General features: G+C 50.9%; 9 protein-coding genes across 9 annotated transcripts; 5 read left to right on the plus strand and 4 right to left on the minus strand.

Moving 5' to 3' along the window:
• Positions 1-26: 26 nt before the first annotated feature.
• N7506_010516 (tRNA(Thr) (cytosine(32)-N(3))-methyltransferase) lies at positions 27-1190 on the plus strand (the record flags this gene model as incomplete). The annotated part of the gene is made up of 1 exon (XM_056959809.1): positions 27-1190. The coding sequence occupies one exon, from the start codon at positions 27-29 to the stop codon at positions 1188-1190; it is 1164 nt and encodes a 387-aa protein (XP_056809199.1).
• Positions 1191-1912: 722 nt separating this feature from the next.
• On the plus strand, positions 1913-3409 carry N7506_010517 (MFS transporter; the record flags this gene model as incomplete). Its single annotated transcript, XM_056959810.1, has 1 exon — positions 1913-3409. One exon carries the CDS (start codon positions 1913-1915, stop codon positions 3407-3409), a length of 1497 nt encoding a protein of 498 aa, XP_056809200.1.
• Positions 3410-4279: 870 nt separating this feature from the next.
• N7506_010518 (hemolysin III family protein) lies at positions 4280-5861 on the minus strand (the record flags this gene model as incomplete). Its single annotated transcript, XM_056959811.1, has 2 exons — positions 4280-5605; positions 5676-5861. 2 exons carry the CDS (start codon positions 5859-5861, stop codon positions 4280-4282), a joined length of 1512 nt encoding a protein of 503 aa, XP_056809201.1.
• Positions 5862-6235: 374 nt separating this feature from the next.
• Positions 6236-6990, plus strand: N7506_010519 (uncharacterized protein; the record flags this gene model as incomplete). The annotated part of the gene is made up of 3 exons (XM_056959812.1): positions 6236-6591; positions 6654-6897; positions 6949-6990. The coding sequence occupies 3 exons, from the start codon at positions 6236-6238 to the stop codon at positions 6988-6990; spliced, it is 642 nt and encodes a 213-aa protein (XP_056809202.1).
• A 290-nt stretch (positions 6991-7280) lies between these two features.
• PIG-S (GPI-anchored transamidase GPI17) lies at positions 7281-9213 on the plus strand (the record flags this gene model as incomplete). Its single annotated transcript, XM_056959813.1, has 3 exons — positions 7281-7688; positions 7754-8005; positions 8212-9213. The coding sequence occupies 3 exons, from the start codon at positions 7281-7283 to the stop codon at positions 9211-9213; spliced, it is 1662 nt and encodes a 553-aa protein (XP_056809203.1).
• Positions 9214-9873: 660 nt separating this feature from the next.
• Positions 9874-11145, minus strand: N7506_010521 (uncharacterized protein; the record flags this gene model as incomplete). The annotated part of the gene is made up of 1 exon (XM_056959814.1): positions 9874-11145. The coding sequence occupies one exon, from the start codon at positions 11143-11145 to the stop codon at positions 9874-9876; it is 1272 nt and encodes a 423-aa protein (XP_056809204.1).
• A 580-nt stretch (positions 11146-11725) lies between these two features.
• N7506_010522 (putative protein N-terminal asparagine amidohydrolase) lies at positions 11726-12797 on the minus strand (the record flags this gene model as incomplete). Its single annotated transcript, XM_056959815.1, has 2 exons — positions 11726-12594; positions 12647-12797. 2 exons carry the CDS (start codon positions 12795-12797, stop codon positions 11726-11728), a joined length of 1020 nt encoding a protein of 339 aa, XP_056809205.1.
• A 621-nt stretch (positions 12798-13418) lies between these two features.
• sod4 (mitochondrial 37S ribosomal protein mS42) lies at positions 13419-14536 on the plus strand (the record flags this gene model as incomplete). Its single annotated transcript, XM_056959816.1, has 4 exons — positions 13419-13478; positions 13536-13716; positions 13834-13958; positions 14027-14536. 4 exons carry the CDS (start codon positions 13419-13421, stop codon positions 14534-14536), a joined length of 876 nt encoding a protein of 291 aa, XP_056809206.1.
• A 242-nt stretch (positions 14537-14778) lies between these two features.
• Positions 14779-18132, minus strand: N7506_010524 (putative C6 transcription factor; the record flags this gene model as incomplete). The annotated part of the gene is made up of 6 exons (XM_056959817.1): positions 14779-15538; positions 15958-16037; positions 16091-16263; positions 16315-17586; positions 17653-17863; positions 17929-18132. The coding sequence occupies 6 exons, from the start codon at positions 18130-18132 to the stop codon at positions 14779-14781; spliced, it is 2700 nt and encodes an 899-aa protein (XP_056809207.1).
• Positions 18133-18574: the final 442 nt, after the last annotated feature.

Raw genomic sequence — 18574 nt, forward strand, 5'->3', positions numbered from 1 at the left:
AACACTCTTGCATAGAACTTTTCACCATGACTGTTGATCCTACTTTCGAGCAGGTGACTCAAAACGTCGAGCCTAACCATGTCGAGGCTTCTCGCTCCCATGACCCCAGCAACAACATGAAACGAACCGACCCCTTCCAATTCGGCTCCCGACACCTCGAAAAGGGCGACGATGTTTTTGAATTCAATGCTTGGGACCACGTGGAGCCGGATGATGAGTTCAAGGCCTTCGCCCAGACCCAGTATGCGAAGCAGCGCGAAACACGAGTGTCGGATTTCGATCGAAGGCGGTTCAACAGTGACCCAGCCAAGTGGTGGAACCTGTTCTACAAGAACAACACAGACAACTTCTTCAAAGACCGCAAGTGGCTGCGCCAAGAGTTCCCGATCCTCGACGAGGTGACACAGAAGGACGCCGGCCCCAAGGTTGTTTTGGAGGTTGGCGCAGGCGCCGGAAACACTGCCTTCCCTTTGCTGGCGAACAACAAAAATGAACAGTTCAAGCTCCACGCCTGTGATTACTCCAAATATGCTGTGAAGGTCATGCGCGAGAGTGAGCACTACAACGAGAAGTACATGTCCGCTGATGTCTGGGATGTCGCCGGCGTGCCAAACGAGGAGGGCGACTCTCTCCCACCTGGCTTGACCGAAGGCTCGGTCGATGTAGTTATTATGATCTTCATCTTCTCCGCTCTGGCTCCTGATCAGTGGGACCACGCCATTCGCAATGTCTACCGGCTCTTGAAGCCAGGTGGTCGTGTGCTTTTCCGTGACTACGGCCGTGGCGACCTCGCCCAAGTGCGATTCAAGAAAGGTCGTTATATGGCCGAGAACTTTTATATTCGGGGCGATGGCACTCGCGTCTATTTCTTCGAGAAGGACCAACTTGTCGACATGTGGGGAACCTGGTCTGCTCAAGATGGCTTGCAAATTCCCCTTGGCTATGATGCCTCCACTGATGCTCCCACTGATGGATCCGCAGAGGAGCCTCAGTCGGTACCGGAACAGTCTGAGGAGGCCAAGCAATTGGCAAAGGACAATGGAGCATTCGAAGTGCTCAACATGGGAGTTGACCGACGCTTGATTGTCAACCGCGGCACCAAGCAAAAGATGTACCGCTGCTGGATGCAGGGCAACTTCCAGAAACGTGGTGGACCTAACACCGAGACTGCTACCAAATCAACTCAATGAATGGAGTGTCGCCGAATTGGTTCTCGCTCTTAAGTGACTCGCTCACTTCATCATCACTTTAGCGACAGCGGACTTGATATCCTCCCCAGCATACTCCAGCTGCAGTGCAACTCTACGACCCGTATACCCCATACAGTCAGCACTGCTCAATTTTGCCTTTCGCATAGGCACTACCTCTCCGCTGCCACGTACAAAACAATGCTCACCATGGAGACATGACGCCAGCTAGTGTCGGTTATTGGGTGGCAACACTTGAAGCAACGCATTTTGAAACTTTCTTTGAATGACTTGGTATGCTGGCGCGGAGTTTGCCTCTATGGGGAGGTCACGACTATACGAAGATAGACGATGCTAGATGATTTCCATAGAATTTTCATGTAAAAATGTGCCAGATGGCTTGTTAGAGATGACAGATTTTCCGATTGCCGCTTTTCTTGGGGTCAGCCTCAATACGTAAGACCTAATGCGGTGCAACACCACTTGCATGATGCCAAGTACTTGTATAAAAGCATTTGCACGGCATGAGATTGAAGATCATGTACCCAGAGGAGGCACATGCAGCTGGGAAGGGGTGGGGTACCGGGGCCGGTAATTCCGATCCCGAGCCGCGTACGGCGCCGATACCACCATATCAGACCCCAAGCACCTCATCTTCGAGTTTTCCCATAGACAGACGTTCACGTCTTTTCTTCGGCCAACGATTTTTGTTGTAGCTCGCAAGCATGGCCGCTTCGTCTACAAGCAAAGGCCTAGCGCTTTTAGCCTCGGCCGCTGGAGGTGGTGAAGCAAATGAAACCACCTCCCTCTTGGGACCCGGCACGGCTACAAAGGTCGACGACCAAGATGATAGCGATGTCGAAAAACCTCTACCAAGGTTCCAGATCCTACTACTCTGCTATGCCCGAGCAATCGAACCCCTGGCTTTCTTCTCCATTTTCCCCTACGTAAGCCAGATGGTCCAGGAAAATGGAAATCTCATCGATGCAGATATCGGCTTCTACAGCGGTCTCATCGAATCGTTGTTTTCTTTGACGCAGGCCATCGTGATGATTTTCTGGGGTCGGGCTTCGGACCGCATTGGGCGAAAGCCAGTTTTGGTCTATTCTATGTTCGGCGTCACTCTGGCGACAGGTCTTTTCGGAATGGCAAAAACCATCCCGCAGATGATCATCTTTAGATGCATTGCCGGTATCTTTGCCGGGACAATCGTCACTATTCGTACGATGGTGGCTGAGCACAGCACGCCGCAAACTCAAGCAAGGGCTTTCAGTTGGTTCGCTTTCAGCGGTAATTTGGGCATATTCTTGGGGCCTTTGATGGGCGGCGCTCTCGCCAACCCCGCAACTCAATACCCAGGCGTCTTTGGAGGAATTCCTTTCTTCGAGAATTATCCCTATGCACTATCTAGCCTGGTAGTGGCATCGGTGGGAGCCACTGCTGCCCTGTCAACTGCCCTCTTCGTCGAGGAAACACTGAAGAAACCTTCAAATACAGACAGCGAGAATGAAGGAACCGGAGTATCAAAACCGAGTGTTGAATACACGACGTGGGAGCTTTTGAAGGCACCGGGTGTGAGTATGGTCATCTACACGTATGGTCACCTCATGCTTCTCGCCTTTGCTTTCACCGCGATCATACCCGTCTTTTGGTACACTCCAGTACGCCTCGGTGGGTACGGCTGGACACCTTTGCAAATATCGCTCATGATGGGTCTTAATGGCGCCGCACAGGCGATATGGCTGCTCCTGGTCTTCCCTCCGCTACAGCGAAAGATCGGTACGAACGGTGTAATCCGCATCTGCGCCTCTGTATACCCAATTTTCTTCCTCATCTGCCCCATTGGCAATATCCTCCTGCGACAGGGGACCGAGGCCTCTCTCAACACATTCTGGGTCTTTGTCCCGATGGGACTGATCATTGGTTGCGGAGTTAGCATGAGTTTCACCGCAATCCAGCTCGCTTTGAACGATATCGCACCCTCGCCAAGAGTCCTTGGTACTCTGAACGCACTCGCTCTGACCGGTATCAGCTGCTTGAGGGCATTCTGCCCAGCCCTGTTTACCAGTCTCTTCGCTATTGGCGCGAGGACTCAATTGGCAGGAGGCTACGCCATTTGGATTCTTCTGGCTCTGATCTCCTCTGGGCTTTCATTTGCAGCCAGATATCTGCCAGAGCCGAAGGAGACTCCCAAACGCCAGAGCTCCCAGGAAAGGCAGTAAACACCAGTGGTGTTATCCCACTGTCGAATTTGATCGGATGGCTGCCGTGGGTCATGTTAAGAGCGAGACGGGCTGTCTGAACTTGGACCACTGCATAATGGCATTTTAGCTCACATATTGCATAACCATAGTCTATAAAATGCATGTAAATTTCCTACGCACACGGCCATCAAAAATGTAGAACGTGGACGACATAAACGCAATCCGACCATGTCTGCCCAAGTAGGCGACGGATGAAATCCACGGATTAGGTATGACATTGTAGTAGCTGGACTTTGGCTCACATTCACATTCCTGCTTCCAACCTTGGAATTCCCGAGGTCATGGTTGTCTTGAAGAGTAGCCCTGGAGGGAGTGATTTTTCATGGATCATCTCAGCAAAAATTCAAATATCTGGCTTCATTTGCGCCAAACTTTTATGAGGATTACAGCCTTTCCAAGGTGAGAGTCCATAACAATCCCTGTGAACACGCAAAACTCTGAAAATTAGAGACAAGTCGTATTTGAAATTGTATGAGCAATATGTAGCTAGACCCGTGGACAGCTGACGAATCTATGTTGAAGAAAAAGGAGAGACAGTGGTTTTTGTACAGGCCACTGCTCTAAGAATGGAAAAGTAAGTGATAAACAACCGAAGCGAACTCCATCTATGCAAGCAAACCCAAACATCAACGGGGCCAGTACTCCCGTAAAAAGACGTCTATGTGTTTTCGTCAAAAAGGACCACAGCAAGTCATGACCTGCAGCAAGCTGCGAGTGTAAACGTCTAAACATGTCGAAAAGTCGAGACCATGTGCTCCATTTTGAGCCACGAGCAAGAAGCGAAATGGCATAAAAATCGAATTCGTGGGAGTATGTTGTAAAATATGTTCAAGTAGTCAGGTTCGGGCACTCGCCCTGAGCCCGCAGGAACGCGCCGGCGAATAAGTCCTGCATGGCATGGTAATGGAAGAGGATTCCGCCCAGAACAGCAAGGTGCCAGATGTTGTGGCTGCCACCAACGTAGTCAAAGAGACCCGGCTTCCATCGTTCGGGGACCTTGGAGGCGTAAATGCAGGCACCAACGAAGTAGACCGTGATGCTTTTCACAACTGGGGCGTAGAAATACATGGTCCATGCGAAGCCACGGGTGTATGTAAGCTGGGCTATGGGAGAAAACCCGGTCAGCGCGAGCGTCACGAAGAAGCCCACGCGCGCCCAAGCCATGTCGTGGCGATTGAATGTGGGGTGCCACGGGAGAATGATGCCGCCGATGCCAAGTGACATGGTCAGCAGAATGTAGGTCCACCGAGAGAGTGGTTCGCAGTAGAAAGCCGTGTATTCAGTGGTGACGATCGACGCAGCAACCAACATGGAAATTCCAGTGTAGTCCACGCAAGCAAACCGTTCCATCAGCGACTGGGAGGCAATACTGTTCATGGTGTGCCAGATGGTACTGCAGACCAAGCACTTGCAAGCAGCGAAGAAGAAGACGGCAGCGATAGCGACGTCAGATTTACTGCTCAGGTGGAAATTGGTGTGAAGTGGGTAGAAGTAAAAGGCGATGGCGAGGACGATCACGAGGCCGATCACATGGGACCAAATGTTGAACATCTCGTTGGAGTATGCGAAAACAGAGGAAACACACTCCACCTTGGAGGTAGTGAATCGGTAGCCTTTGATGATATGTGGGTTGACGCGCCATGGATGAGGAAGGTCATCGTAGTTGATCAACCGATTCTGCTGAGCTAGCCGAATAGCATCCTCGACTGTCTCTCGGAGAGTGTCGCGAGTTCGGCGGGCACGCTCCATGCCCTCATCGACGATTTCCTTGGCTTGGCCCAACGTTGAGTCCATGGCTTTCCACCCGTCATCGAGGGCACCGTAGATGCCACGGTCACGAACTGCATGCGCTCGGTTCTCGAGTTCGGTCAAAAATGACTCCATCAACCGCACCCCAGCTTGAGCCTTTTGTTCCAGGGTTTCCTTGGTCACCAAGGCCTCATTGTATCGGTCCTCGAGGGTTTCGACTAGAATCTTTGCCCGCTTCTTGCCGCTTCCCATCAACTCGCCCGAAGTGACGGAGCACTGATCCCTGACGGCTTCGAGTGTGGCATATCCGCGTTTCAAACTGGCATCGACTTGCACCATGTGGGATTTCCGGTATTGTTCAATCCACTGCATGCGACGTTCCAATTCGGCAAGGAAGAGCTCGACCTGATTACTGTTAGATAATGCTTGGAAATATCTCGGAGGTTTGAGATCCGTAAGAATGAGGGGTACACACTCTGATAAACACAGCGTCGGCATCTTGGTAGTCGCAAGATAGTTTTCTGGATGCATGGAATGAATGTCTCCGCCGCCGATCACGGAGGAGGCCGGTGTTCTCGTCCGGAGTGGCAGTGGCAGAGGCGAAAGCCTCCTGCTCATTCTCGTAAGACTCCAGGGTCATGGAAGAAGCGCCACAAGCCATGAGTGTAGAGTGTAGTTAAGGCCCCGTCTAATTTGAGTCGATTGCCATCAAGTGAGGTTGGTTGTCGGAGGAGGGCGATCGGGTCGGGGGGACTTGGGGGTGCAAAGCCTTTAAGGCTGAAGGCTAAGACAAGAAAAACGAGGGGCACATAGAGAAAGTAGTTACCGAACAGTTATTGGAGGAAAAAAAGGAGGGGAATGTAAGAGGCCAAAGGGTGAAAAAGGGCTGAAGAGGTTCCCGTTCCCCAACCACATCCAAGGCACATGCGCCGAACGCCGTCCTGATTGATCCATCCCGCCCTCAACCTCCACATTATTTTCTTCTCGGCACTCGGGATCTCTCGCCACTTCATCTTTATCTTTTATCTCCCAACCATGGCTATCAGTGAGATCGTCGCCGATGAGTCGCTTTTACCAGTGCTTCAAACCAGTGCTGAGACCCTCGCCCAATGCCAACAGTTGCTTTCGATCCTCAATCCCGAATCCTCCCCCAACGATGCCGCCAAGCTCCAAGAACTGTCATTAGCCGCCACCAAGCATCAGAGACTTCTCTATTCTCTACTTGCCCAACTCCGTGGGCAGAATCGGGATGCCATCTTTCGCGTGCGCGACACCAAGCAGGCGACCGCGGAAGCTCGGCAAGAGATCGACCGGCTACACCTTCAACTCCAGAACTTGTACTATGAACAGAAGCATCTCACGGGTGAGATCGCTGCCTGTGAGGCTTATGAGTATGTGGAGATAATCTCCGGGCCATGGGCTTTCTATCAATTTACTAACCTTGTCTGAATAGCCACAAATATCTATCTCTTCCCTTGATCCCGGTCGAAGAGTTCCTCGAGCTTCACCCCGAGCATCGCGAAACCAACGAGCATGAACTGATGATCGCCCGCATTAATCACGAGCATGCCGAACGCGAGAAGCTGGAACAAGCGCGGCAGGAGCTCCTTAAGCGCAAGCAGGCTTTGATCGCCGAGAACAAGAAGAGAAAAGATGACCTTGCCAACCTTGATCAAGATCTCGAGAAGTTCATTGATGTACGTGCTTTCATTACATTTGCAGTGACAGTTTTATTGACTTTCAACCAGGCCGCCAAACCCATCCAGAGGATCTTCGAGAAGGAATACTAGACATTGCAATCAGTACAAGTATAAAGCCGATGGGGCTTTCAACATTCATTTGGTCGGCGTTTCTGGGCGATATACCCCCTGCTTTTGTCATCTAATCATTCAAAATACATACCACAAGTCTATAATGATACTGGCTGGTCCCGTTGGGGCTTGTGAACTGCTTTTGCGCATGGTACACTGGATATTCAGCCCTTGAGATGCTTTAGATTGACTTGTTGACGTAAATCATAACATCATTCATGAATGTAAGCCACAGATAATCTCTGGCCGAATGATATAGCTTGAAGACAATGATCATGTCCCAAGCCCGGTGTATAGTTGAAGGGGCTCGATGCGGCGGTGCCGCCTACGTAGCTCCTGGCCTCTCCGCCCGGCAACTTTCCCCGTATCTCCAGCCCGCGACAGGACGAACACTCCGTTGCTCTGATTTGGAGCACAAAGCATGCCCTGACTATGACGATCCATACAGGAGAACAGGAGTCTCCTCAGACTTCGATTCCACGCCCCGAACCGCACCTCAGCGTCAAAAGCGCTCCGCCCCCCCCGAGACTCCAGCTGCTGTCCAAACGCGATTCCGAGTGATCGCAGCTTTCTGGGCTGTCATTATATTTTTGGGATTCCCGATATGGTGGAAAACAACTTCAATCTACAGGGCCTCTCTCCCCATTGAGGAGATGGTAGATTGGGCTGATGGCAAGGTATGGCTTGCGCAACTGCCCTTTGTCATGGCGGGCCTGCTAGATGCTAACAATTGCTTTGACAGGCATGTCGACCAGTATTCCCTTTGGACATACATCTTGCGACACCTTCGCTGCAGCTGCTCGAGGCCCAGCATCTCCTCCGCACCACACAGCATACTCTCGATGATCTCAACGAGTTCGCAGCGCATCATCTCCGACTCAGGTTGGCCAACGACAGCATGTCCAACTACGGAGAGATTGACACCGGCGCCGACGTGCCCGGGGGGATGGCGGATATTGCATTGACTGTTCGGCTTCTACCTCAGGAAGATTTAGTAAGCCCGCGCTCAGAGCTCCATGCTGCCACTACGCAGCTCGATGTGTTCTATCCACCGAATCAAGTCCCCGTGCCGTCCTCTTCGAATTCCCCCTTTCAACATTTATAGCAGAAGAACTGCAACGGTTGTATGGCGAAGAAAAAGCTACTATCGCGCACATTTTGTCCGGTCATGCTGCCGGGCTTGCTTCAACTTCGCCCCAGCTGGCCGAGGACATCAGTCGAAGGCTACGCCGATCGATGAAATACGCGGAAACCTACCACCTGTCATTCTCGTTATTCACGCCAGGCTCGAGACCTTCGTCGTGGGATATTGAGGCCGCCGTGAATGAATATGTCGCCCCTCTCTTGAAGGCATTATCACCGATCAGCGACTTCACGGTCGACACGCAGGTGCAGCTATATGCGAACTTCGCACCCACTGCGCCTAAGCCTGAGTTTGATGAAGCTGAGGCAGCATGGACATTGAAGAAGGAAGATCTAAGCGCTTTCGTCAACGCTGCCGAGTGGCCACTGAACCCCAGCATCGGAAACGGCCCTACCATCAACTTCGTCCTATATGTCCCAGATCCCTCTCAATCACCACTGATTGTCAAGGAAAACCGTGCTTCCAGCTGGATCGTCCCGCAATGGGGCGGTGTGTTCCTCTTGAACACGCCGCTTTCCACCGGCGACAGGACGAGCGATTCAAACCCCGCCCACCTCGCTCAGGACTCCTTGGGCCCTGCCTTCATGACGTTCTCCCACCAACTTCTCACCCTCCTTGGCACCCCCAGCACCCCCGCCTCTCTTCCCCTTCGTCTTCAGACATCCATTCGCATCCGCGCGGCTACTCTTCTACTATCTGCTTCTTCCACCATGGGCTCACTTGCACGTCTCACTGAGTCCCTCCCCTCAATTCCTATCCCAGCAACTGTCGCTACATCTGTTTCTACTGTTCTTTCACATTTGGGCGCTACCTGCTCACACCTAAAAGATGGTCGCTTCGGCGCAGCGCTTGCTAGCGCTCGAGTCGCCGAGGTAGAAGCCGAGCGCAGTTTCTTCGAAAAGAGTATGGTGGGTCAGGTTTACTTCCCTGATGAGCACAAAGTTGCAGTCTATCTCCCACTACTGGGCCCCATCGGAGTCCCTCTGGTTGTCGGGTTACTGAAGGAGATTAAGAGAATCATAGCTGAACGCAAAGCGAAGAGAGCTGCGGCTTCATAGGCTCTTTCTCCTGTGGCATTTGGGCTTTAGGAGTTATATACACACATACATGAAATTTCATTGCATTATCAATTATCAATTCCGAGAAATTGTTTGTTGGATGCCTCTCGCTATCCATGGCTATCGACACTCGAGCTAGAGCGCTTGGGTCTTCCAAGGTTGTTATCCAGCCATTTTCCTTCCTGTCTCTGAGTTCCAATGTTTGGCTAGGTTATGCCCAGCCCTTGTTTCAGTTCGTGTCAGCTCAACTCTAGAAGAGAGCCAAGTGGAACTCCTCATATGACACCTGGGCACCAATGGCCAAGTTCCAAGGTTTATATGTCTTAAGCCTATCAATTTTAGTGAAGTGCTCGATGTCGCGATTGCGACCTGATCTTTACTTGAAAAACCTCACAACTTTGTGGCTCCCATGTAGTATCTATTTAGAGGGATTTTGACTGTTTGGACTTGTGACAGGGTGATAACTAACCAAATGTGCAATAACTGTATTATGATAATTGAAGCAAACAGGTAGGTATCTAAAGCAAATAGGGTATGACTATCAGAAATCACCAAACAAAAACAAGAATATTTTGATACACCATTAGTATGCCAACGCAAGCAAAGTCTAACTGTGACAACCGAATACCAATATCCTTCCTCGCGCCAGTCGAACTCTGCTCAATGGCTTGGATCTTTGAAAGGATTCTCCCCTGATGCTTCATGGGTTGGATAAGGCAGCTTATTTCCATTCTGTGGGTATCCACCGGCATGCATCAGATCCGAGAACGCAGTCTCCGGCCTTGCAGTAGAACCCGGATAAGGCTCTGGACCTAAGAATGTGCGTGGCTCTGTCAACGCCCCAGGCGGCGAGTAAATCTTAATACTCTCTGTACTTGGCTGGCGTTGACGAGGCGGCGTGAAAGGAACGTCTGGATTTGGCATGGGGACAGGCACTGGGGGAATATCTTTGTCTAGTCTTGGATCTGCCCGAGGGTGCCCAGAGAATAGACTTCTGACTTTGCTACCGGTGCGATGCACCATTGAGCGGGTTGACCGGCCGCCGATGGAGGAGCGTTTGGCTTGTGGGGGGCTTCGCAGGAAGTCTGTGCGGTAGGATGTGTCGTCTTGGGGGATCGGGTGAGATATGCCTACTAGGGCACCTGAAGAGGATCGCTGGGTCCAATCAATCCGGGGCTTAGGCTCTTGGATTTGGGTTTCGTTTTTGTGGGCGCGGTGCCGAGCGCAAAGCATTATTAGGAGGGCCGCTATGGCGCCAAATATAGCACCCGGGAAGAAGCCTACTGCAATGGCTGCTGCTGGGTACTCGGGACAGGACGCTGAGAGGTCTGAAGATGCCGTGGTGTTGGCGGACTTTTCGGCAGATGAAGACGGGGAAGGCACGGGCGTGATGGTTGCTTGAGGGGTGACGGTTGGTGTTGTGTTCGTTGTCTTGGTTGAACTTGAACTTGAGACGGCAGTCGAGGAGCTAGACGGAGAAGCAGTTGCTGTTGTGGCGGTTTTCTTGTCCAAGGCACAGGTGCTGTTCCCTTGGCATGTGTACCCAAATGGGCAGCAGAGTTCGCCACATTGAGCGAGACTGTCACTCAGCCGAGTGGACTTGATGACGCTTTCGGGGTGTAAAGTCACATTCTGTAGCTGTATATCGCACGTAATCGGTGTGATGTAGTCACAGTCCTTGCCGGCAGGGCAGCAGATGGCAGAGCTAGCGTCGTCTAGACTGATACAAGTGGAGTCCGAGGGACAGCAAAAATCTTCCGGTAGCTTTGTGTTGCTGCAGCTCACGTATGATGTGGGACATGAGTCTGAGGATCTTGGGAGAAGACCAAGTGTGTCGAATGTGTGTCCTGAGCCATGGCTTAGGGTGGCGAAGAATGCCAGAAGTAATAGCACAGATGGCCGTCCGCAGAAATCAGAGATAGACATGGCCATGTTTTTCTCTTCCAAAGTAGGTGTTGGTACAGATAGGTGTCACGATCAGCGGAAGGTGTATGAAGAAAATGAAGGGCAAAAGTAAGTTGAATGCAGGCCACGGAAAGGTTGGGAGGATTGGAAGAGAATATGTCGATAAATTGAGAGATTTTGCCAATGGTTTGCTACAAAGGCATTCATAGGCTGAATCAAAGCAGTCATTTGTCACTGTTCAAGGAAATAGCTTCTTTCATGTCTTGTGAACAAAGAGTCTACCCAACGTGTAGACGCCATGGTCCCAAAATAGAGACTGGAGTGTTTCAGAGTGCTCATACTCAAAGCCAGGGCGCTAACAAAGGCGCCAAAGCAAATTTCAGAACCACGGACAAAATAGGATTGGATAAAGAACAAAATGCAGCCGAAGAGGTGAGGCGCTTAGGAGGTAGGTGAATGTGATGTGATTGGCTGACATGCTAGTATCAAAGGACTCGGGTCCACTTCGCTCACAGCTCCCAATGTCTGCTTCTCTCAATGCGTGCAGAAGATGTGTGTTGTCATTGCAATATCCTCGAATGTCTTACATTCAAAAAGTTAAACTTATTTACTTGGACTTCTTGATGGCAAACACCATTTTGGGGTCTGCAGTAGTATCCGCGAAGCAAACCCCTTCTTCTGCCGCACCCAAGAGATCCCAGCACAGGATTTTGACATCAAAGGGAAGCTCTCCATCATCGCTCGACTCAGAGTCCTGCTCTGAGCCTGATTTCGGCTTTTGCGTCACTGCAATAATGGCGCTTGTTCCTGCATAGCGAGCCTCTGATTTAGTCTCGTCTGCCGGTGGCTCTTCTCCAGCTCGGTTCGCAAAGACGATAACGACCTTCTTCGGAGAACCGGTCTTTCCATCAATGTCGATCTCATGCTTCATGCTCTTTTGCAATAAAGGCCAGAATCGCTGTAGCCAATAGTTGAAGGTATCCATCTCCGGCTTGTATTTCAACGCGTCGAGCTCTTCACGGCTCAGCAGCGTCAGCCATGCCATTGAAAGAATCACAAGCTGGGTTTTCGAGTCAAGCACCCGGCTCGCAAACTCCCATTTGTCAAAGGGTGCCTCAAACTTGTATGGGTTGATATCCATGCAGATTCCAAATGAAGTTGCAACCTGTTGTTCTTGAATAGCAAGCTCTTTGAACCCTCGCTCGACTTGACCTTCAGCTGCCCATGTTTCATCTGTATAATACAAAAAGCTTTTGCGATAGTTGTGAATGACCTCCCCTCTCTCATCAACTACAAGGAGGGAATTGTAGTAGGTCGTTTGGTCGGTGCTCTGGGGGGTTTCCTCAATCTCTGGATAACCCACGCAGACCTTGCATTTCAAGCGTTTGGCTGTTTCGCGTGCCCATGAGGCAGACGGTCCACCCCCCACTGGTTCAAGATATGGCTTGACTGCCTCCAGGGAGGGGAAGTTATAGCCTGGACCAATATTAGCGGATCCACGTATCGTAAACGACGAGCAAGAGCATACCAGTTAAGGCCATTTCCGGAAGCACCAATATGTCAGGCGTGGCTGCTCCGGCAGAACCCAATTTGTTAGACTTCAATAAGCCATCTGCCTTCTCAATGTTGCCTTGGAGATCTCCTAGTTTAGGAGCCAATTGAAGAGTCGCAATCTTCATCTTGCAGGAACTCGCCTTTGAGAAGCACCTGATACTCGGTTTGGCAGAAGTCTTAGGATATGTGGAGGGCGAGATGTGCGCGCCTGGGATCAATGGTCTTAGTGATCCGTGTGTTCTGGTCCCAAGGACACAGCGAAACAAGGCTTTTGCCAGAATGACGGCGACTGCGCGTGTCCAGGGGAACTATCACAGTTGATTGGAATGATAATATTTGTGGTTTTTGAATTGACAAACCAACCTTTAGATGGGTCGGTACTTTGGGATGGATACGGAGTATTTCCAACGTTGTTCGTCCCCGTTGATGCCTCAGGGTGAGGATCCACCAGACTCGACAAATAAGTTGGGAAATCACTATTTCCTGGATTTCTGCCCCATTCAACTACATTGAGAATGTTTTCACAAACATAGCTAGCTACTAGTTAGCAAAGAAGGCTCGTGCTACTATCTCTCTCTACAAATAGACAACAGTATACTCCGTAAAATTGATTGAGATGACATGATTGGCTGTTGATATGATAATTACATAAGGAGGCTAGTCCCGATCGGGATACACGTCGGGAGGGAAATTCTTCGACGCTGAAGCTCTGCAAGATTGACCCGTCCATTCACAGCGCCTTCGTCATGTTCAGCCGATTCGTCCGGCCGCAGAGCGCTTTGCGCGCGGCTTCCTCTTTCTCCGCCGTGAGTCATTGGTCTCCCCTTCCCTGCATACTCCCAGACTGACCGTGTTGTGTCCAGAAACCTACCTCCGCCTTCTCAGGTTTCCAGACCCGTTCCCTCCACCGCGTCCCTCAATTGCAACACGATGCCTACTACAAGGAGAACGGTGTGCCAGAGTTCCTCTCGCCCGAGGCATTTGACTTCGCCTGGACCCAGTACCAGACCCTGCTCGTTGACAAGCTCAACCTGTTGACACAAGGTGAGCTCACCACTCCGGCCCTGCGAGACGATCCAGCGGTTCAATATTGGCCTCAATTGCCGTGGTTTACGAATCAAACATCCCCAGTGAGCCAATGCTAACTTTCGGATCTAAAAGACACTGTCGACGCGGATTCCAAACCCGGAGAATTGCTGGTCAAGTACTCCCGGCGTCCGGAGATGGCCTCGGTCTTCAACTATGCCTCAATGGCCCACAACAACCATTTCTTCTTCAACTGCCTGGTTAGTCTCGACACACATCCATTCTCTTATATAACCGTTCAACTCTGACTTCGCTTGCCGCAACATAGTCCCCCACACCCACCCCCATCCCCACAAAGTTTGCCCTGGACATCGCAGACACCTCTTCCTCCATTGAGTCCCTCAAGATGGATTTCCTCGCGACAGCAAGCTCCATGTTCGGTCCGGGCTTTGTGTGGCTTGCCAAGAACCTCCAACGCGAAGGCATGTTGCACATCTTCTGCACATACAGCGCCGGCTCGCCCTACCCAGCCGCCCACGCCCGCCGCCAGTCCCACGACATGGCCACTTCCGAGCCCAGGGTCGCCGGATACATTGGCGGCCACTCCGAAAACGCGAGAAACCTTGCGCTTGGAGGCGTTGATGTCCAGCCCATTCTGTGCGTCAACACCTGGGAGCACGCTTGGATGATGGACTACGGTGTCGCCGGAAAGGACGAGTATCTCGAGCGCTGGTGGGATCGTGTTAACTGGGATGTGGTTCAAGACAATTACAATGCCCATGGCAAGATGAATTCGCGGACCACTTCGCGTAGGACTCAGGACTTGGGTATGTTTTAAAGCCGAAAGTCACCTGTGTCTGTTTGGATAATCTGTATTATATGCTACCATGTTTCAATTTTTTCTGGTCACATTATTCATTCTCCCATTCCCTCCTAAGACTATACAGCAACCCAATCCAACCTTGGAAAGGTTTCGAGAGATGCAAGTCTAAATGGTTATATATGTGCACATACGGTGCATGCAAATTGTGCGCAAATCCCAAGCTCTAATGTACAATCAAATCTACAACCGTTTTCATCTTACAATCCTTTCCCCTCAACCTCGCGTATCCGCTTCTCGAAAGCCTCAATCATAACTCCAGCCATCTGCCCCTCAACAGAACTCATGATAGTAGCATGCATCTGTGAGCGGAATTCGAACCGCACCTCGAGATTGACTTTCGTCATCGGTCCACCTTGAGCCTCAGCAGGCGTGATGGGCACAAGCTCCCACCTCGTAGAGAGATATTCAAAGAGGCCCTCACTAGCACCAGGGAACAATCCACCGAGCCCAGAAGCCTTGTCGTTCTGGGTTCCTTGTGCTTCCTTCCCATATTTGTCCCCGCTCTTAGCCTCAACTGTCAATTTCTCGACATCGCAGTCCACGCGCGACGTGAATGTCTCGCTGAGCGGGCCGTAGCCTACTGTCAGGAATGCTTGCGTAGGGTAGCCCGTTTCAGGGTCGCGAGCTGTGACGGTCGAGGCGGTCAGGAAGGGAAGGAATTGGCTGTAGGATTCGACGGAGGAAATCACTTTGTAGAGGAGGGCTGGGTTGAAGGGGAGGTTGCGGGTTGCTGTTAAGACGCGGTGCGGGGAGTTGTTGCCGCCGTTTGAGGGGAGGAAAGATGATAGTGATGGGAGTCCGAAGGCTCGTCGGGTGAGTTTGTTCCCATTGGGGGAAGACTGGATGTTTGGTCTTTGTGATGTGCTTATCGTTCGGAGTGTTTGCGGTACCCTGCGCGCATTTTGGCGTAGGGGGAGGGCGCAGTTGGACGACTGGCAAGTCGCAGGACCCGAGGAGCTTGCATTGAAGCTGGTTATCCGATCAGATAAGCTCGAGGCGGATTATTGGGGTGTGCTAGTTGGTGCAACGCAAGAAAATTATGCCCTGTTCCGCGGAGCGGGATGGATCTACACCCGACACTCCACGCCTCGGCAGGGAACTATAAAATTGTGGGCTGGACATAGTGTACTCCGTATGACTTTGAGAAGTCGCACCTAGGTTTTATATAATTTTATAAAGCATGTGATTATGATTGAGGTTGTATTTGGTTCGTTATGGCCGGGGGAATATATCCAAAAAACAAAAACAAAATGAACAAAACAGAAGGTGAACATTGTGGTCATGAAGCATGTCAAAGTCTGATATTTTAATCGAAAATTCCTCTGTTCCGCAGAGTACTCAGCGGTACCTAGCTCTTGTATGAAGCAAAGTCGTACGGAGTCGCAGGGGCATCAGAATACCAGACATTGTTGTTGGTTGCCATTTCTACCCCCGAGATACGGCTGTCGTACAAACGCTAGAGAGTCTTCGAGTTAGCTTTGGCCTCAGCAAATAAACCGAAGTTCTTACCCAGTCGAGTTGAGCAGGTCCATCTAGCATTTCTTCAATAACCCCAAGTGAGGTGTAGGATGGTGTTCCAGCGGTGCTTGGGATTACACGCGGCGTCTCGTAGTTCGCCGCGTACATTGGGAATTGCTCATTGCTCAATGCTGTTTGGCTGGCTACCGGGAATGGACTGTGGCCTGGAGAAACGGTCAATAATGTTCACTGAGTATAACGAAGAGCAAACTCACTTGTCGCTGATCCTATGCTTTGGGCGATAGAGTGAGACCGTTGAGAATCGGCGTCCTTCACACGCTTGAGCATGATAGACAGGGCCAATACTGCCCGCTGCGTATCTACTGACTGGTGCTGTGACTCCATGAATATGCGTTGAGTAGTTTCTAGAAGAAGGAAGAAATCTGAACGTTCGTGGGGCTGAAGGCGCGCAGCATCGCCGCGCTCCTCGTCTTGGGAAAGCCCAAGGCAAAGAATCATTGCCGACAGTAAGAAGTCGGTATTTTGAAGAGAATTGAGGAAATACCGCTCGGCGTACAATTGACCGCCAGGCTGTGATTCAGTCCAAATCTCAGTGTGTGATCGAAGAGCCTCGCGAGCAGCCGTCAGGCAGACTGATCGTGAGTATGCAAATTTCGGGTTTGTCTCGCCAATGTATCGGCGGTGCAAGACAAGGCGTGCTTTCTGGTATAAGAGCTCCAATGTGAAGCGACGCATGATCAGATCCGCAGGATCTACGATACACTGCGTCATGGACCGAATTTGTAGGAAGGAAGGAATTATATCATGCGCCATTTCCAAGCGGCGATCAATCTCTAGAATCTCGTCGTATGACGAGTGCTCTCGAGAAAATGCCAGATCTGTGATCTGTCCAAAAACTCTCATGATGTGAGCTTTGGCCCTCGTGTAAGAGCAGTCTGTTCGTTCCTCTTTTGGTCTTTCAGATGGCAGCATAGCCGAATTCTCATCGAAGTCAGTGTCCAGCATGTTTGACGGTAGCTCAGTGTCGTACTGCCAAGGTTGGATGGTTCTAGGAACACCAATTTGGAAAGAAATTAAAGTATCGAGTTGGGTAAGCAATGCCCAAAGACGCCTGCGCATCTCCCCCTCAAATGCTGATAGCATGGGGTAATGACTCGGATCGCGATGGTAGCCCATGCGCATGGTTAACCGGATAGTGATCCCAATCAAGTATGACACTCCGATCTGTGCATCTTGGCTTCTATAAAACTCGGTCAGAGAGTAAAACAGCAGCGCTTCTCCTTTGTACCGCCCTGGGGTGATGTAGTTTGCTTGAATGAGACATTCTGAGGACCTTTTTCGAAATATAGCCCATAATGTCATAGGATTTGCCAGGTCAGAAGGCAATGGCTCCGCGCTCCGGTGGTATATTGAGACAGACAATGCCAAGATCGAGTACAAGAGAGAAATCCAAGTAAAAGACTTTTTGGCTGGGTGATGCCAAAACTGCTCGTATTCTTTGTGAAACGTCGGCACATGAATTGCAACTAACGGATAATTAGCACAGAGTCCAAAAATCAAGATAGCGCGGCGGAAGAAACCAAGTTACTCACTGCGTGCTGGCTCAGACGTCTTCAGGAAGCGTGATACTAAACGATCGGCTATCGACCGTGGAGGAATGTCAAGAAGCACTTCCTCTTTGCTCACTGGCTTACTATTCCCGAGTAGCAAGACTGGGGACGAGCTGTCCATATCATCAGGTTCAACGTCTTCATCTTCAGAATTTCCTTGATTTTCATCCAGATATTCTTTCACGCCATTAATCTTTTCAATCGAGTCAGTCAACGTCAGCACAATAACGCCACAGGCATAGAAATCAGATATCATACCTCTTCCAAAATGGCACGCCAATTAGCGCTATCAATATAGCTGGTTCCTTCGTTCTTGACGACAAGCGTGCCCGTATCAACAGGAGCAGACTCAGTATTAGGGTCGCTGCTCCGCGGTGAAGGCGTTGCGTATGCAGCCTTATTCTCTGGCTGTGTATTGAAATCAATTTCTGAATCAGGCCGCTGGTTCTGAGCCAGTGACATGACCAGGTTTTCTAAGTGATGCAAGCGATCTTGAACCAGCGTCGGGCTCGAGCGACCATGCTGGGCTTTGCCCCGTGGTCCACGACCAACATATGTGCATGATGCTGCCTCGCCCCGCTTCTTGCAGTTGGTGCATGGGTGGTTGCGACAGCATTTCAGTCTACATGCAATCAGTGTCTGTAGATTTACCAGATGCGCGTTGATTTCGTGGGTTTGAAATGTCCTCGGGCTATGCTTACTTGCGATATCTGCACGCTGTGCACGAAAATTGCACCCGCGTTCGCTTCTTAGGGACCGTCTCCGCAGCGGGGTCCAGATTCTCGTCCATGATTTTTTTCAAACAAGCTGGATGATCTCTGTTCTCCGTTTGGTGGGCGGATTTTAGAAGGCCTCGGGGTAAAATGCAGGGAAAGATGTGCCCAACCGGACGATCGCCCCGCCC

This window comes from Penicillium brevicompactum, assembly GCF_028827555.1.
Source record: "Penicillium brevicompactum strain IBT 35665 chromosome Unknown utg000006l_segment0_segment0, whole genome shotgun sequence".
Taxonomy (NCBI): Eukaryota; Fungi; Ascomycota; class Eurotiomycetes; order Eurotiales; family Aspergillaceae; genus Penicillium; species Penicillium brevicompactum.